The sequence below is a fragment of the Castor canadensis genome, chromosome 12 (assembly GCF_047511655.1).
Source record: "Castor canadensis chromosome 12, mCasCan1.hap1v2, whole genome shotgun sequence".
Lineage (NCBI taxonomy): Eukaryota > Metazoa > Chordata > Mammalia > Rodentia > Castoridae > Castor > Castor canadensis.
The window spans coordinates 80705860-80724425 of record NC_133397.1 but is presented as its reverse complement, the minus strand read 5'-3'; the positions used below and the strand labels follow the sequence as shown (position 1 = coordinate 80724425).

The following is an 18566-nucleotide window of genomic DNA, read 5'->3' as shown; positions in this document are numbered from 1 at the left end:
TGCTTTCGTGGCTCTCCCGGAGGCCTTCAGACCGAAACACCCATCCACTGCCTCCCGCGCACCCACCGCACTCCAAGCCAGGAGTCTTCCCCCGAGGGCCCACGCACCGCCTTGTACTCGTACTGCAGGCTGCGGGCGGTTACGTCCGCCATGACTGCGGGTGCTCGGTGCCTTCAAAGGGCCGCTTCTCCGCCACAACACGCCGCGAGCAGGCCCGGAGATCAACTCCCGCCGAGCTGTAACGACACAGGAGAAACGCACAGGACGGAGAAATGAGACGGAGTCTCTTCCGCTTCCGGGTCAAACGCTGAAAGGGCGAGTTTCCGGTGAGCGCACTCGGCGAGTGGGCGGAGCTTGCGCGGTCGGGGTCCTCTTTGGAAAGATCTTGAGATCTTGGGGCCGAGACACCAACATAGCAAAGTGAGCTAGCAATTTAACTCTGTGTGTATTTTTCTTCCGTATTGAGCCAGCTGAACGCACAGGGGCGATGGCCCATTTGTTCCCAGTTATCTGTCACGTCCCATGGCAGGTCCCTCTCCACCACCCAAAGCACTTTGGTGAAGGCAGCTGTCCTATTCCGATCAAATCCTCGAGGACAGTGGCTTAATTTCTTCAAAGCCCAGGCTGGTAGGCAGTACCTCCTTAACCCGTCCCATCCCCTATATCGCCAGTGGAATGGCAATTTACAGCTGAATGATTGTTTCTAGTAGTGCCCATTTGCTTTCGAAAGATGAATAGATCCTGGCGCGTGTAATCCCAGCTACTTGAGAGGCTGAAATCGATAGGATCGCCGTTGGAGACCAGCCCGGACAAATAGTTCTCGAAACCCCATCTCCAAAATAACCGGAACAAAATGGACTCGAGGTCTGGCTCAAGTGGTATAGCGTCTGCTTTGGAAGTGCAAAGCCTTGAGTTCAAACCCCAGTCTCAGACACACACACACACACACACATGATAGGATAGATAGATAGATAGATGATAGATAGGAGGATGAGTATTAAGCCAAAGGAATTCATCCACAATGACAGTCTCCTAGTCCAAATTTGACCTGTGGTAGTATTTTGTTTGTCTCACTGTTGGCTCTTTATTTCAAAATTGGGATAATTCACATAAAATCAGGATTTCCCTCATCAGTTGAAAATTCAAAAAACTGTCCACGAGTGCTACATTCCTATATGGCATATTTGTACAGTGCTAATTAGTAACTGCCAAGGCTAGAGAATACTCATGCTTCTCTCACTGCCCCTTCTTCCCAGTCCTTGGTCCGTATGGGCATGGAATTTGCTGCCCTGGCCTTTTTTTTTTTTTTTTTTTAATATTTGAGCCTTCGAAGAGTCCATTGGGTCAAGTCCTTATAGCTCTGCTCTTCAGTGACTGTGTGACATTGAGATAACTACATAGTCTCTGGGTGAGCATTTCCTCAAAACTGGGCAATAAGACCTTCCACATAGGACTGTTGTGATTAAACGAGGAAGTGTGTTTGGAAGCACCTAGCAAAGTGCCTGACTCAGGTAGGAGATCACTGAAAGTTATTTAAAGCTGAATCCTTGAGGGGGCTGGTACTCTGTTTCCATACTATGGTTCTCCCACTTGACGTGAAAGAGTCATAAGGGTATTTCAGAAACTCTGCTCTGTGTTTGTAGGAGTAGTGTAGAAGCTGGGATATCACACTCATTAGATCACTGGAATTAAAAAGATGTGCAATAACAAGTGCTGGCAGGGATGTGGAGAAATTAGAACATTCACACACTGCTGTTGGGAATGTAAAATGGCAAAGTCACCTTGGAAAAGTCTGGCTGTACCTCGAAAAGTTAATCATAGAACTACCATATGACCCAACAATTTTACTCCCAAGAAAGTTGAAAACATATCTACACAAAAAGTTGTACACCAGTGACCACAGCAGCACTGTTTGCAATAGTCAAAAAGTAGAAACAACCCAAATGTCCATCAACTGATGGATTAACAAAATGATATAAAAATACAATGCAATATTACTCAGTCACAAAAAGCAATGAAGTATTGATGCATGCAATAACATGGATGAGTCTCGACATTAAGAGAAAAAAGTCACAAAGAACAAATATTATATGACTCTGTATATGTGAAATGTCAAGTAGGCAAGATAGAAAGTAGATTACTAGTTGCCTAGGTGGAAGGTAAGGAGGAGAAAAAGGGAGTGACTACTAATGAAAATAAGTTTCTTACTATGATGATGAAAATGTTCTAAAATTAGATAGTGTTTGGGACACAACTCCGAATACAGATGAAAACCATTGAACTGTACAGTGTTAAATTAAAGAATATAAAGATATATAAATTATAACTCAAAAAAGTTGTTTTTAAACAATTTTTAGTCAGGCACAATGGCTCACACCTGTAAGTCTAGTGACTCAGGAGGCAGAGACTGGGAGAATCACAGTTCAAGGCCAACCCAGGCAAAAAGTTCTTAAGACACCATCTTAATAAAAGCTGGTCATGGTGGCCCACACATGTAATCCCAGATACTCAGGAAGTATAAATAGGAGGATCAAACATAAATTTGAATCTCTGTTAAAAAAATTCCTAAAGCATGTCGAGTACCAGTGGCTCACATCTGTCAACCTAGCTACTTGGGAGACTGAGGACTAAAGAATTGCAGTTTGAGGTCAGCCTGGTCAAAAAGTTCATAAGACCCCATCTCAACCAATAGCTGGGCACAGCGGTGCACACCTGTCATCCCAAAAACTACATGGGAGGCTAAGATTGGGAGGATTGTAGTTCCAGGCGAGCCTGGGGAAAAATGGTTTGCATGATCTCCATCTCAATGGAATAAAAGCCAAGTGAGGTGGCATGTGGTCGTCCCACCTCATGGTAACAAGCGTAAAAAAGGAGGATCATGGTCCAAGCTCACCCCAGGGGATTATCTCCAAAATAATCTGAGCAAAAATGGCTGGAAGCATGGTTCAAGCAATAGAGTGCCTGATTAGCAAACTCAAGGCCCTGAGTTCAACTGCCAATACTGAAAAAAAAAAAAAAAAACCCTAAAGCAAAAAGGGTTGGGGGTATGGCTCAAGTGGTACAGCACTTGCCTAGCAAGTGCAAGGCCTTGAGTTCAAACACCAGTACTGCCAAAAATAAGTAAATAATTTTTTTTGTCAGTACACTTGCTAGACAGACACTCATCACTTGAGCCATGCCTGCAGCCCTAAAAGTAGGTTTTAAAAATTGATTTAGGGCATCTAATATCACCTGACCCCAAGGTGATATTAGATACCAAAATAGTATCTAAAGGCAAGGGCCGTTAGCTTCGTTCAAGTCTACATGTGCCTCATCATGCTGCCTCTTCCTAAGATGACCATCATAATCACCCTGAGCCTGGACAGTTTGCCCAGCCTTCTGTCTGGGCCCTGAATTTCTATACCTTAAAACTTGTCACTTTATTAATTACCTCGCAAAGTGTTTTGTGGGCACTAAATTCTCAAGATCCTTGAAAAGGTACAGTCTTATGGAATTAAAACCTATAACTTCAATTAAAAAGCAGGATGAGGTTAGGATTGTAGTTTATTGGTAGTCTGGAAGGACTCTTTGTTCAGTCTTGAACTCTCTGAACCCAAGTACTAAGACAAGGTAACAACTAGAATGATTAAATATGGTAGATATCAGAATAAAGAGTAGTGAATTTGAGTCAAAACACTTACCCTAATGTTTTACCATAAATATCCCTAACGTTAGAGCACTCATTGCACCTGTTATCAGATGTACCCACAGCCATGTCTGGGTTGTGTTCTATCTTTCTGTCCTTAGACTTGCTTTTACTAATAAACTTCTTGGTCTCTACCTCAATGTGTCCTAAAGTTATTTTTTGTGTGTATGACAACATCACAAACTTGGTACCCAATGGCCAGGCAGAGGCCTCTTTCCTTTTGGAGACCTCCTCCCTGGTATATTGCCAGTTCCCGTAACAGTGGAACACTTGTCTAGCATGCATGAGGCTCTGAGTTCAATCAGTACCACAAGGGGGAGATCAGAGAAATCACTTTTGCCTTACTTAGGCAGTTGTGATGTAAAGGTTGACTGGGATTTCAGTGTAGGCCAGAGGTGGGTGATTTCAAAGGGATAAAACTAAAAGCATAAGGATAGGGAAGCCAGAAGCATGACTAGGACAGCTTAGTTCAGCTGACTTTGGAGCAAATATAAGTAGGGAAACAAAGTGATGAAAGATGATGTAGCAGGGAGGAGGGCCAGGAAAGAAGCAAGCAAGTCTGTGTTCTGATAATGTAGCAGAAGGGATGGCATAGCAGGGAGATAAAACTTAAAGAATCTAAACATGAAGAAGGTCACGTAGCACTGGGGGTGAAATAGCTCATAGAGTTGCATGCAACCGTATTTGGGTTAAACCTTGCTTTTTGCTGTTGTAACCTGCTTGCAAGGGTATATAAGGTAAGACCCTATTGTTCTCAGGGCTCAGCCTTTGGATGTAAATCTGCTGAACCACTGCCAGCACACTGATAAATATTGCTTCCTGGGGGGATTGGTAGAGTGATTCAAGTGGTACAGCACCTGCCTAGCAAGCCTGAGGCCCTGAGTTCAAATCCTAGTGCTGTCAAAAAAAAAAAAAAAAAACTCAATGCAAAAAGGGCTGGCAAAGTGGCTCTAGTGGTAGAGCACCTGCCTAGCAAGTGTAAGGCCCTGAGTCCAAACCCCAGTACTGCTAAAATAGAAAAAAAAAAGGTCGCTGTAGAGTTTTTATTTAGAAGACAATAAGAAGGCATAGCAGATTTCTTATTGGAGAATTTTGGTTTTTTACAGAGTTACAAAACAGATTTTTTTTTATTAGACGGACCACCATCAAGATTATCCAAAAACTTACAGAATATTTTTCATGTGACAAATATTTGCAGAGATCCACTTTAGTATGTATTATGCCATGTGGCACTGATCACATTCTGTATTTTAATTGCAGTTGTGTATGTTTTACTTGTCTTGCAAGATTATAACTTCTCCAATGGGCATGGAGGCACATGCCTGTAATCCTGAAACCAGAGTTTTTAGACTCCAGACCCAAACTCCTGGAATTTCACATGCCAGTTTCAGCCACTTGCCCCATACACCAAATAGACATGTTACATGCCCAGGACACACCATGGCAAGAGGCAAAGTAAGCACCGAGCCCATCATCGTAAGTGCAGACACGAGCTTTAGCTTTGAATAGACAAAGAATTAGGGCAGGAAGCAAAAGGTATACATAGTTAAGTAACCCCAGTCACAGATGTGTTCTGGTGGCCAAAGTGGAGGTAGGCAGGTAATCTAGTAATTCAGTGTCTTAAGATTGGTCAGGTGGGGCCTGGTCGACCATTATCTCAGTCATTGTTCTTAGAGGATTCCAAAGAAGTTGTTATCACTGTCATCACTTGAGGGAAACAAGCTGGCTCCCATGAGATGATTACTCCTGCTCCAGAGTGTAACCTCCTCATTATAGACAATTGTCGTCATTTGAGTTGTGGTCTGTCCTACAAAGTTCTGTTGTTCCTTAAGGGAAATTCATTCTTTCGTCATAAACATATTATTGATCAGTCCTGTCTTTCCTTGATTCCAAGGTGACTTCAAGAGAGAATGAAAGAGAAAATGACAGCAAGTACAAAATGGAGACAGAAATGTCAAGCTTTTGTCCTGTTTTTAGTTAATTCATGGGCCTAAGAAGGAGTCAGTGCTTTTTAGCAAAAGAAGTTTAAGTACCTCTTATACTCCCAGCACTCAGGAGACTGAGGCAGGAGGATGGCTTGAGCCCAAGAGTTTGAGACCAGCCTGAGCGACATAGTGAGACCAAACCCTGTCCAAATTATAATCTAATTGTGTGTCTTGTTTTTCTTTGAGTCTATAAAAATTCTCAGAGTCTAGTACGCATGTGCATAAAAATATTCTCAAGGAAACTAAATGAAGTAACAGGTCTTAAGGCACATAATTTCATCTTAATCCCTACAAAGCCCTATAAAGTACATTAATGTTTCTCCTTTTCCCAAGGAGGAAATGAGATCCCAAGAAGGTATTTGACTTGCCTGGCTTTATCTGCTCCAAAGCCAGATCTTCTCATTCCAAGTCCTATCCACAGGATCTTTCTCACAGAGCTGGGGCCTTAGAAGGTGATTGTCACTGTGCAATAAGATAATATGGATGGCAGGAGAGTAGGGGGAGCAGGAAAAGAAAACACAGATAAGAAATTGATTGCCATTGGAACAAGAGGTTAGGTGTGCCTGACAGAGATCACATGGCAGGGATTATGGAATACTAAAAATGCAAGCGAAATTCAGGGGAAATGGTGATTTTTTGTGGTGTGTCCAGGAAGCCCTGAAGTTGCTTGAACTCCTGGAGATGCGGTGTGAGAGTGCTGGGTCACCCAGAAGCCTGGTATGAATTTGTAACTTGTGTATTGTGTGGTAGCATGCCTCCGGGCCTTATAGGTGTACAGGTGTACAGGTGTTAGACTGAGGCTAACTCAAATGTCTCCAGCAAGCATCACGAGGTGTCCTAAGTGGAGAATGGAGACAATAAGTGGTAGTTCTCTATTTGCCCAGGATATCAGTTCATCCAGGAATGCACACCTTTGAGCTTCTTTATTCACTCACTTTCACGTTTAGCCGATGTTACTGAGCCCTCCTTTGTGCCAGACAATGTAGTAGGTTCCAGGGCTATAATGCTATCAGCGATGCCGTTTCTGTGATGGCAAATGTCCTCAATACATTACATTTTACATTTCCTTAATGTTTTTTGTGATTTTTCTTAAGAGTCATATTATCGTTACAGATAGGGAACACTTTTCTACTTTTAAAGGATGGTTTTCACTAATTTCTCTTTGACTTCTTGTTCTTACTTATGTATTTACTTATTTATTGGTACTGTGGTTTGAACTCTGGGCATCATGCTTGGAAGGAAGGCAGGTACTCTACCCCTGAGCCATTCCATCAGCCCTGTTTTGTGTCGAGTGTTTTCAAGATAGGGTCTTGAGAACTATTTGCCTGTGGCTGGCTTCAAATTGCACTCCTTCTGAGCTCTGCCTTCTGAGTAGCTAGGGTTACAGACATGAGCCACCAGTGCCTGCCTTTTTGACTTCTGACTTCTCTTTTAGTAAAAGAATAACTTGATGTCTTCTAGTCCTGATCCTGGCAGCCTACCAACTGAATTTCCTGCCAAATGAATTTTCCCATGTCTCCTCCTCAGATAGAGAAATGGCTTTTTGGTTCCCTTGCTAGGTAGGGCCAGCAATCCATGCTCAGCGTGAAGCAGCAATAGAAAAAGGGCCATCAACCCTCTGCAACCCCTTTTAAAATTAAAAGGATAGGCCTATATTCCATATCCATGTTTTAGAACAAAAAATAGCACCCATCTTAGCCACCCAGAACCATTATCTAATGAGCAGGGGCTGATAGATGATGTGACCATCTATATTCTCCAGCTCAGAGAGTAAAAAGGCCACAGATTAAAAAACAACAACAAAAAACCCCCACCATTTTGAGTCTTTACTCCCATTTCCTGCATGGGGAACAGGAAATGGATCTCCTTTTTTTTTCACTTCTCCTTACCTTATCCTGTTATGCTAAAATAAATCCTTGTTAAAACTTAAAAAAGAAAGATATTATATGCATGTGTATTCAAAATTTAACTATGTAGTGACAAAATTGATTTTCTAATTCATCTGCTAAACAGGCTTGTTACCTCCAGGTGTTCACCTTAGAAAGCAATGCTCTTGTTTTAACCAAGAGTCAATTTGACGTGATAATTTAAAAAAAAAAAAAAAAGGGCCCTTATCGAATCCCAGCTTCACCCCTTATGAATTATGCAATCTTAGATAAGTTGTTAGCTCCTCTGTGCCTAAAAGAGATACTTTTACCTACTCCATAGAGTTGCCTGGCACCCAGAACTATGCCAGGAAATAGCAAGTATAAGGCACAGTCCAACAGATCTGCATTTCTCAAAAGTATTTCTGAAACACTCTGTGTTTGGAGGAAGTTTATGACTCATCAAGGAAAACTTCCTCTTTCCTCATTGAATCCATTCTCTCTTATCCCACATGGTCTCACCCAACCTGATGGTTCTGCTGCACAGCCAACTTGATTCTGGATAACCATTGGCTGTTCCCCAAACCCAAGCTTCACACAGAAGATAGGTGGCCATCACTGGGTATATTGAATAGCATGACTATAAGTTGGTGGCTCTTCCCAGAATGCTGTGTGCAATGGTTGCATTTTAAGACTAAGAATATTGCCTTACCAGGTGACTGATTTATTATTTTGCTATGCAGGTTACCATAAACTTATTTAAAAAAAATAAAAGAAAAAATGTAGGCTCCTTATAAGGGCAATCACTTATCTAGCGTGGTTCACACTGGTTCCAACGTAGATGCAATTGTAGTCAGGCAAAGTTGCCATAACTGGCTCCCGCCATAGATGGAGACAGTCTGTGGTAACAAATGAGTCTCCTGCTTATACCAGGTTACTCCTCTGTTAGACTTCCTCACCTGCAATTTCATTTCCTTCGATTCTTCTTGCAGAGTAGAGTCTTAAAAAAGACAAAAACCAAAAACAGATCACTCCAGGCATGGTGGTGCACATGGTAATCCCAGCATATGGGAGACTGAGACAGGAGTATTGAGAATTTGAAGGTTGATTGGACTATTAGGACTACATAACAAAATCTTGTCTCAAAGACTCTCTCTCTCTCAAAGGATGAGATCAGGAAGATAGTGGTTTAAGGCCAGCCTGGGCAAAATAGTTCATGAGATTCCATCTCCAAAATAACCAGAGCAACCTGGACTGGAGGTGTGGCTCAAGTGGTAGAGTGCCTGCTTCATACTCAGTGTGAAGCTCTGAGTTCAAACCCCAGTCCCAGAAAAAAAAGTCAAAACCAAAGCAAAACCCCCAGATCATGCCTACACTGTATCTTGTTATTGTACTTCTTGTCCACATTCCCCTTTGGGCTCTAATTTTCTTTTATTTTGGTAGCTTCAAATCCCAGACTCAAAATGCAGGTTGGAATGAAATTCAAGTCCTAAGCCCTACTTACTCTTCTATCAGGCACCATAGCCTTTGAAACTATGTAGCCAAGAACCTTTTTTTTTTTCTTTTTTGCAGTGCTAGGGTTTGAACCCAGAGCCTCATATATGCTATGCTAGGTAAGTGCTCTACTACAGAGTTACATTCCCAGCCTAACAACTTTTTAATAAGCTCACAAGCCTGATTCAGAGCCCTCCATACCCTTATGACTGTTCATTGGAAGAAGGGTCACCAAACACAAGCTCTTCTTAGAGGCAGACACAGGCAACTGAAGCAGGCTTGGTGAAGGCTTGGGGGGCTGACTCCTGCCAGTGTCCAGCTCAGGATGAGCTTCTTTGAGCTTCTTATGCTATCCTTGGTTTTCCATGCATTCTGCCTGGCATCCCACAATTGTCTTTCATGATGGACTTCTGCATTACTCTCACAAGTGATAAGTGACCTGCCTTTCAGTCAGCAGTGTGGTCTAACAGCGTTGCTGCTGCCTTAGCCACTTCTGTAACTTTGAAGTGATTAATATTTTGTTGCGTTTTTCCCTGATAATTAAAATCAGTGAAATAACTGCAAAATGAAAACTGGGAACACTAATGATTTAAAAAACAAAGGTTTTTGCCAGGTAGTCATGTCTGTAATCCCAGCCTAGGCAAGCTCAGGAGGCAGAAGCAGAAGGTCATGAATTTGAGGCCAGCTTAGACTACAGAGTGAGACTATGTCTCAAAAACAAAACAAAAACAAAAACAAACAAAACCAAAGTCTTAGTACAGTTAGAAGTCAACAGGTGGCACAAAAGTGGTAAATCTTTTGTCACAATCAGTCAGGAGTCACTAGACTTAAGTCAATTTATTATGTGTTGTTAAATTGGAAAATAACAGTATGGACAAATGATTTAGAAGTGCCATTGAAGAAAATAGCTGAAAGAAAACATTGGGCATTATAACACACTTTTTTTTTTTATGTCTCTGGAAGTGGGATCCTTTCTTAAAGCATTTTGTGTGTGGGGGGGTTGAAATTTGAACTCAGGGCTTCACTTTTTTTTTTCCTAGTACAGTCTCTGTCCTTTTATTTTATAAATTTGTTAATTGTTGTGTTGGGTGGGGGCACATTGTGGCATTTACAAAAGTTCTTACTATATATCAAATATATCATACTTGACTTCACCCCTTCCATCATTCTCCTTCATCTCCCCTCTCCCAGGGCTTCACTCTTGTAAGGCAGGCACTGCATCGCTCGAGCCACACCTCCAGTCCATTTTGCCCTGGTTATTTTGGAGATGGGGTCTTGCAAACTGTCTGCCCAGACTGGTCTCAAACCATGATCTTCCCAATCTCAGTCTCCCAAATAGCTAGGATTACAGGTGTGAGCCACCAGTGCCCGGCTCTTACAGCATTTGTGTTAGTAGTCAGCAAATATACATTTACCTTTTGTACATGTTCAGGAATGTGTATATTCAGAACTGCCTTAATTTCATTAACCAACTCTAATGCTAATGGAATAACTGGCGTTTGTCGAGTGCATTATGAACCACACATTCATCTCATCTCATCTTCACAGCCACTCTGAGGTAGGTGTTGGGAGAGGCAACCTGCCATGGCCCAGGGCACCCTACATCATCTTATTGGAGATGCCAAGGATGCCAGGCCCTGGCCATTCTTTACTAGGCCCTTTCTCAGAATTGTGTTGTAGGAAGTGATTGTAAGGTATAAAATAAGTTTTCCACAGGGACAAAGAGAAGAATGGCCATGAAAAACATAGTTTTCCAGAGATGAGAATTCCTTGTCTATAGTACAAACCATTCCATTCACCACACCCACCTGGACCTCTCCATGTTGCCCCTGACACTCAGGAGAGTGAGGGGAATTGACATAAACTAGATGCTCATGCCACTTGCTTTGCCATGAGAAGTAAAGCCTTTTGGCTCTGACCCAGGAGTCCCGTGTCTTCTGCCAGCATCCACGAAGCAGTAATAGTAGCTGGCTTGTGAGTAGGGTCATATTTCAGACTTCAGCAGTTGGGATGAAAAGGGTTTAATGTTGTAATGACAATGGGGTAGCATGCCCTGCAGCTACAGTCAAGGCATTATGATTGTGGTCCAAGTCAATTAGGCCCAGAGATAAATGGAATTTGGTAGGCTGGAAGCACTTGAATGTGCAAGAGTAATAGTAATGTGAAGTCTTATTTTCTGGGACAAAGCTACTCTTTCCCTCTATGCAGCTGATTCTTTCCTTTCGCCTCCAACCTCAGCTGCTGTAAAGAAAAAGCTGACCACATTGGGGAACTTTGGGGAAGATGGTTCTGCTACAGGACCCAAGTCAGCATCCTTCCCAGTCCTATGGCAGGAAGTGGTGCTAGATGCATCCCAAAGCAATTCAGAGCAGCCTCAAGGCCAGGGTCAGGGACACTGTGGCCAGAAGAATTCCAGATATTGGATGAGCCTGAGGACAAACACCAGGCAGGCAAGCAGACTGCAACTGCCAGTTAAACAACAACAAAGCAAATCTCATGCCAGTAACACAGAGAGGCTGCCATCTTGCTAGAAGCAGAAATCAGAACCCTCAATGGTGAATGGATGGCTGAACAGATTAGGTAGAGGTTTCATTCTCCACGTTTCCACACCCTCAATAACTCAAGGCCCTAAATTTTATATAGCTTCTGTGGAAGCAAGTCTTAACATAATTAGCTTTAGCTCATGAGAGGTGGCCACTGAAGCACCTGGATAAGGTGAAAACTTAGTAGGCACCAAAAGGGACTCCCGTGCCTGTGGCCTTGTTCCTCTTTTTGTCTCCCATCCCCACCCTACTTACTTTTTTTCTCCATCCTATCTGCCTACTTCTCCTCTTTAAATAGGTATAATGAGGAACTAAAATACAGATTTTCATTAGTTACAGGTTTGTTTTTTTTTTTCCTGGTATGGGGGCTTGAACTCAGGGCCTACACTTTGAACCGTCCACCAGTCCTTTTTTTGTGATGGGTGTTGTTGAGATAAGGTCTCACAAACTATTTGCCCAGGCTGGCTTCGAATCGTGATCCTCCAGATCTCTGCCTCCTGAGTAGCTAGGATTACAGGTGTGAGCCATCCAGGGTTTTTGAGAAAAGTTTTGCTTTCTAAACTTGTCTTTAAATGCCATTGAATGGAAAACAATCTGTCTTCCTTTAGAAAACACTGAATCTACCAGGTGTGATGGTGCACGCCTGTAATCCCAGCACTCAGGAGGCTTAGGCCAACCTAAACCCTGTCTCAAAAAACTCTCTGAACCTTCAGTTCTTTGTAATGTAGGAATTATGTTAAAAAGATGAAATTAGCTAACACACATAAAATACTTACCATGGTGAGTATTGTTTTTATTATTGTTCACTGAGATGTGGTCTGTGATGTGTTTTCCCTAGGAGCTTAAGGGCTCTGGTTGAACAAACTTCTTCATGAAGCTCAGCCCCACCCTAGAACATCCCTAGCCTGGATCATCCTCAGTCAGTTGGTCAGTGCCCCGTGGGAAAGCCAAGGAGACATGAAGTAATATCAAAGTACCAAAAGAGTAGGAAAAGAAAGCAAACATCAATTATCCCTCTCTTCTTCCCTCTCAGATGTACCCATTTCTCTTTTATGTCAGCCAAATCTCTTGCTTTTCTTCTTTTACCCCTGGTTCTGGAGATGAAACCCAGGGCCTCACACATTCTAGGCAAGCACTGTACCACTGAGCTACAACCTCAGTCAGGTCTCTTCTTTTATAGTTTTGCTATTTATGTCTGATCTGTTAACAGCATATAGCTCAGTTTTAGAAAAGTGAGTAGCATGCACAAACCCAACTGTGCAAAGAAAGCATAATATAGCTCTACCATACAGAGGGCCCAAGAGAGGATAATAAGAGATGTGTTTGCATCAGAGGTTGGCCTCAGCTCCCCTAAGATTCTACAGTGGCCACAGTATACTGTGAGAGAGCCAGGTCACAAAAGAGTTCCTAGAAGCCCAGGGGGTCGTGGCATTCCAGCATTGGCAGGGCTGTAGATAAACTCCTAAACTTTTTGAGAAGGTGTACACAGGAGACATTTGTTTTTAAGCTTTGCATGGACCCAACTGTCTTTACTCTTGTACTTTAGTAGTTTGGCAGAGCCACTCCTCCAGCCCATTTTTGTGTTATTTTTGAGCCCAGGCTGGCTTTGAACCTTGATCCTCCTGATCTCTGCTTCCTGAGTATCTAGGATTACAGGAGTGAGCCACCAGTTCCCAGCAGTACCAAAGCTTGAACTCAAGGTTTCACACTTGGGAGGTAGGTGCTTTACCACTTAAGCCACACTTCCATCCCCCTGCTCTCTCTTTAAAATATTTAATCAAGAGCACCTAATTTTTGTCCTCTGAATGTTCTATTCCAATTTATTGAGCAATTTATCAAGCTGTAGTGGTGCAGGTAACATCTGGCTTTTTAATAATAGTTCACACCATTGAAAACAAAGCAGCAATTTGCTACTTTTCCTTATGTTCAAAGCATGGGCAGCATGTAAATCTGTATCCACACAGGTCTTTGCTGCCTAACAAAGAGATCCACAAAATGTGAGTCACCAGAGCAAAATGTTTTTGACCTTGTGATAACAAGAAGTTGGTTTGATGAAGATCTTTCAGTTGTAAAAAAATAAAATAAAATAAGACAGGCTAGAGATGTGACTCAAGTGGTAGAGTGCCTGCCTAGCAAGTTTAAAGCCCTGAGTTCAAACACCAATATAGCCAAAAGAAGTTTTTTTTTTTTTTTAAGAAAATAAGGTTTTGTGCTTTGTTTTTAAAACAAAACAAAACAAAAAACTTGAGAGAAATGGTTTGCCACGTTATTTTATCAGTTATTTTGCCTGGTTACCCTGATCTCCTACACTTATCCTAAATCCAAATATCTTATTTAAGATCTAAATGTTTATTTGCTATTTGGCCATATATCCAATTTTTGCATCCTCTTAGTCAGGATTCTGTGTGGATCTTAGCCTTGCCTTGCTTCTCCCCAGCTTCCAAACCTCCTATACAAAAAAAGAAGGTAGAGTCCCTAGTGTACCCCCAAATGCTATTTCTTATGACTGAAACATCCATGTCAAACATTCATTCAAAAACACCAAACTGCTGCGCTCCTGTAATCCTAGCTTATAATCCTAGCTACTCAGGAGGCAGAAATCAAGAGATCTTGGTTCAAACCCAGTCGGGGAACTAGTTCCAGAAGACCCTACCTCGAAAAAACTCATCACAAAAAAGACTGGCAGGTTGGCTCAACTGGTGGAGCACCTGCCTAGCGAGTGTTGTAGAGCTTGAGTTCAAACCTAGTACCTCCAAAACAGCACACAAAACACTAAGCTGTTGCATATCAGAAGCTGAGCTAGGTTTAATTTTTAAATTTTTATCTTTTCTCTCTAGATCTCAGAATTTCATGCAACAAACCACAGACAGATAACCAATAACCAATGTGATACAGTAAGCACTATATTTAGTAATGTGAATACAGATAACAGACGTCAAGCTTAGGAGTGGTTGAGTGACTAATTTGTGAGCCAGGCACTCTAAATATATGGGGTCGTTTAATCTGTCCACCAACCTTAAAAGGGAAGGACTTTTTAAAAAATTTATATTCGTTTATTCACATGTGCATACATTGTTTGGGCCATTGCTCCCCTCAAGCGAAGGACTTTCATCATCATCATCCCATCAGTTAAGAAAGCTGAGGCTCCCGCGGTGGGGAACTTTTCCGGGTCCCAGTTAGCACGCGGTAACACAGGGCTCAGAAATTTTGCTCCTGGAGCTTTCTCCCCGCTCCGCCAAGTTGAGTGCTTGCGGGATTTAGAGACCACGCAGGTTTAGGGTGATGGACAGCACCCTAAACTCCTCGGGGGAGGCGAACGCACGCAGCGTCAGGAGAGAAAGGGCGGAGGTCCAGGCACTCAGGGGGTGCTGCCTGGGTGGGCGGGGTGGGGGAGGCGGGGGGCGGTTGCCTTTTCGGCGCGAGTCCTCCGCTCTCGGCTCAGGACACCGGAGACTCGTTTCCAGATCCCGCCGATTGAGGTCGGTTTGAGGAAGGACCGGCCCGCGAGACGATTTAGGGCCGAGTCGGTAACCACGTGTCCTTTTTCATTAAGAAATTAAGTTCGTAGCTGCTGGCTGTAATTCAGTAAGAAAAGGAACGTGATTGATAATATGGTAACCAGGGCTTTGAAGTGACAGCCCCGGGGGACCGCAGGGCTGTGTCCCAGGGGACGCTCACGAATCCTCCAACTGGGCAAAAGGACTCTGCGTATCTGCAGTGGCGCGGGATGCCGGGGCCCTCGAGCGCGGGTTCACTCGACCGCCGCCCGCGGTGACTCTCGTGTCCCAGGGACCGTCCCGTGGCTGAGCGCCTGCAGGTGCGTGGAGGATGGAGACGCGTCCTCCATAGCGGGGGGCGGGGGAGAGGGGGGAAGGTGGGGGCGGGGGAGGGGGGAAGGTGGGGCGGGGGAGAGGGGGGAAGGTGGAGGGCAAAGGCGGTTTGGGGCGAAGGGAGGTAAGGAGGCGGCTGGCGCGGACCGGAAAGCAGGCGGGGAGGAGGAAGCTCTCTCCCCTCCCCCACCAGCTAGTCCCGGCCAAACTCTTCAGTGTCTTTTGTGGTCTGGGGTTAAACGCACCATCTTGGGTGCACCTGGGTTTATTTAGTTATTTATTTTGGAGGGGTGGGGGTTGGTACAGGAGGAGTTTGAAGTCAGCGCTCAGGCACTCTGTGACTTGAGCCACTCCTCCAGCCCCATCGATTTCTTTAGAAAACTTGTTTTGTGCTCCAACCAAGGTGCGTGAGGGCTTTGGGCACACAGCCTATTCATGCATTCAGACACTGAATGTTTTTGTATGTGGAAAAAATACCTGCTTATTATTAGACAGTCCAAAGAAGACATTTTTTAAAAAGTGAACGTCACCTGCAATCATTCCCTTCACGTTCAGCTCACTGCAAACACTTTGGGATCCACCTTTTGAAACTTTTTTTCCCAGCCATATAATATACACGCACAATGAGATTAAGTCATAGCTTCGTAACTTTGTTTTCCTCACTTAATAGGTTAAGGTCTATTTTCTATGTACATAAATGTAGATTTACCTATTTTATATATTTATGTCTATATTTTCATAGGTGTCTGTGAATGACCTAAACATGTGTGAGATTTATTCAGTGATTCAGTTTTGGTGAGAATATTAAAAATTCATGGATGTGCAATAGGAATCTTACACCAAAACGTTATGGGTTGTGAATCATCTAAAAAAATATTTTCGAGGACCTGTGGCTCAGCTGATACTGATAATTTTTTTTTGGTAGCAGCGCTGGGATTTGAACCCAAGACTTCATGCTTGCTAGGCAGACACCACTCTACCACTTGAGCCACTCTCTCCCTCTTTTTTGTGTGTGTGTTTTTCTCTGTGTGTTGGTTATTTAAAAGGTGGTTTCTCAAGCCAGGTCTGCCTTTGAACCATGATCCTCCAGATCTCTGTATCCTGAGTAGCTAGGCTCCCAACTTACAGGTTTTTGTTTGTGGTACTGGGATTTGCACTCAGGACCTGTACCTTGAGCCACTTCACCAGCCCTTTTTTTGTGAAGGGTTTTTTTGAGATAGGGTCTCATGAACTAACTATTTATTTGAACTACAATCCTCCTGATCTCTGCCTCCTGAGTAGGATTATAGGTGTGAGCCACCAGCACCCAGCTATAATTATTGTTTATGACAGTCTGCCATTCATTGCAGCAGTGAGAGTCTCTTCTCATCAGACTTTTTTCTTTGTTGGTACTGGGGTTTGAACTTAGAGCCTCATGCTTGCCAGGCAGGTGCTCTACTACTTGAGCCACTCCACCAACCCTGAGAGTCTCTTCTCTATATGGCCTCTTCAAGTCATTTTCTAGGAGGTGTGGCTCAAGTGGCAGAGTGCCTGTTTTGCAAATGTGAAGCCCTACCTCAATCTCACCAAAAAAAAAAAAAAAAAAAAATTATCTTCTAACATCATCTGAGTTAGATCTAGCACCTGTCCTACTTTCTGACATCAGCAAGAAGGGCCAGGCTAACCTTACTTCATGGATGTCCTGACATCTTGTGCTGTCATTCTCCAAGGAGCTCTGGTTTCCTTTAGCGGTCCCTTTAAGAGTAGGATAGTGCCGTGGGCCCAGGTCTTAGGCCTGTGGATTTGAATGTCTTTGTGTATATTTGAAGTAGCATTGTTTGTGGAGTGAACTCATAGACTGGCACTTGCTTGAGACAGCTTGATCACCTGTGGCAGTGACCATGCTGTGTTGTCTATTTCCCCCTGCAGATCCTCTTTCTCCCTTCTCTTTGCTGTTTCCTGCTTGGAGGAAAACTGCTTGGAGGGGCTCCCTTGTCCTGATTCTAGTTGGTTTTAAGTAATGAGAGGTGGGAGTTTGAGAGAACCTAGTTTTTCCTGTGGGGTCCCAGAGTGTTAACAGTTCTCTCAATCAAAGACCACCTTTCCATTTCCTTCCTCCCTCCCTCCCTCCCTCTCTCCCTTCCTCTTTCTCTCCCTCCCTCCCTTCTTCCCTCACTCCCTCCCTTTCTTGCTTCCTCTGTCATTCATCCCTTCATTTCTTCTTTCTTTCTTTTGGTAGGGTCTTGCTGTGTAGCCCAGGCTTGCCTCCAACTCCACTAGAGATCCTCCTGCCTCAGCCTCCAGTACTGAGATTAAAGGGGTACACCACCATGCCTGTTGTCGAAGAGTTAAAACGTCCATAAAAACCCCAGCCTTCACCTGTGCAGGGAGCCACCGGCTTCCAGGCTCTGCTGCAGTTCCCTAACTGTAGCCTGTCCTTTCTCTCTAATAAATCCTACTTCATATACCGGCTTTGGCTCATCATTCAGCTGCCTCACAAGCCAGTTCTCTGGCCTGTGAAGGCGAGGACCCTCGACACTGGTACATAACAGTGTTGATTATTTTATTTTTATTTTTATTTATTTTGTGGTGCTGGAGGGTTTGAACTCAGGGCCTACACTTTGAGCCGTTCCACCAACCCTATTTTTGTGATGGATTTTTCAAGATAGGGTCTGTTGACCTATTTGCCCTGGCTGGCTTTGAACTGAAATCCTCCTGACCTCTGTCTCCTGAGTAGCTAGGATTATAGGCATGAGCCACTGGCTCCTGGCTGTGTTGGTTATTTTTGAGATAAGGTCTCACTTTATGCCCAGGCTAGCCTAGACTGCTTGTCTCCTATTTGTGTTTCCCCACATAGCTGGGGATGACAGGTATGCCCTACTGTGTCCAGTTATTGGTTGAGATGAGGTCTGGAGAACTTTTGCCCTGGCCTCAAACTGCCATACTCCCTGATCTGGGCTTTCCAAGTAACTAGGATTATAGGCTTAAGCCACAACATCTGGTTGTTTTTGTTTTGTTTTTTCTACAGAGTCTTGCTATGTAGCTCAGGGTGGCTTAGAATTTATAATCCTCCTGCCTCAGTCTCCTGAGTGCTGGGATTTCAGGAGTGGAAGTGCTTCCAGTTTACAGTAGACATTTTTACAATAAGTGTGTATCATTTTGTTTTGTTTTCTTTTGCAGTGCTG

General features: G+C 43.5%; 1 protein-coding gene across 1 annotated transcript in view; it reads right to left on the bottom strand.

The window, feature by feature from the left end:
• The window catches only part of Snrnp200 (small nuclear ribonucleoprotein U5 subunit 200), a 37958-nt gene extending 37666 nt beyond the window's left edge, over positions 1 to 292 (bottom strand). Inside the window, exon 1 of the mRNA XM_020158645.2 lies at positions 108 to 292. Within this exon, the coding sequence (XP_020014234.2) occupies positions 108 to 152 (45 nt within the window). The 5' untranslated portion in view covers positions 153 to 292. The remainder of the gene's footprint in view (positions 1 to 107) is intronic.
• Positions 293 to 18566: the final 18274 nt, after the last annotated feature.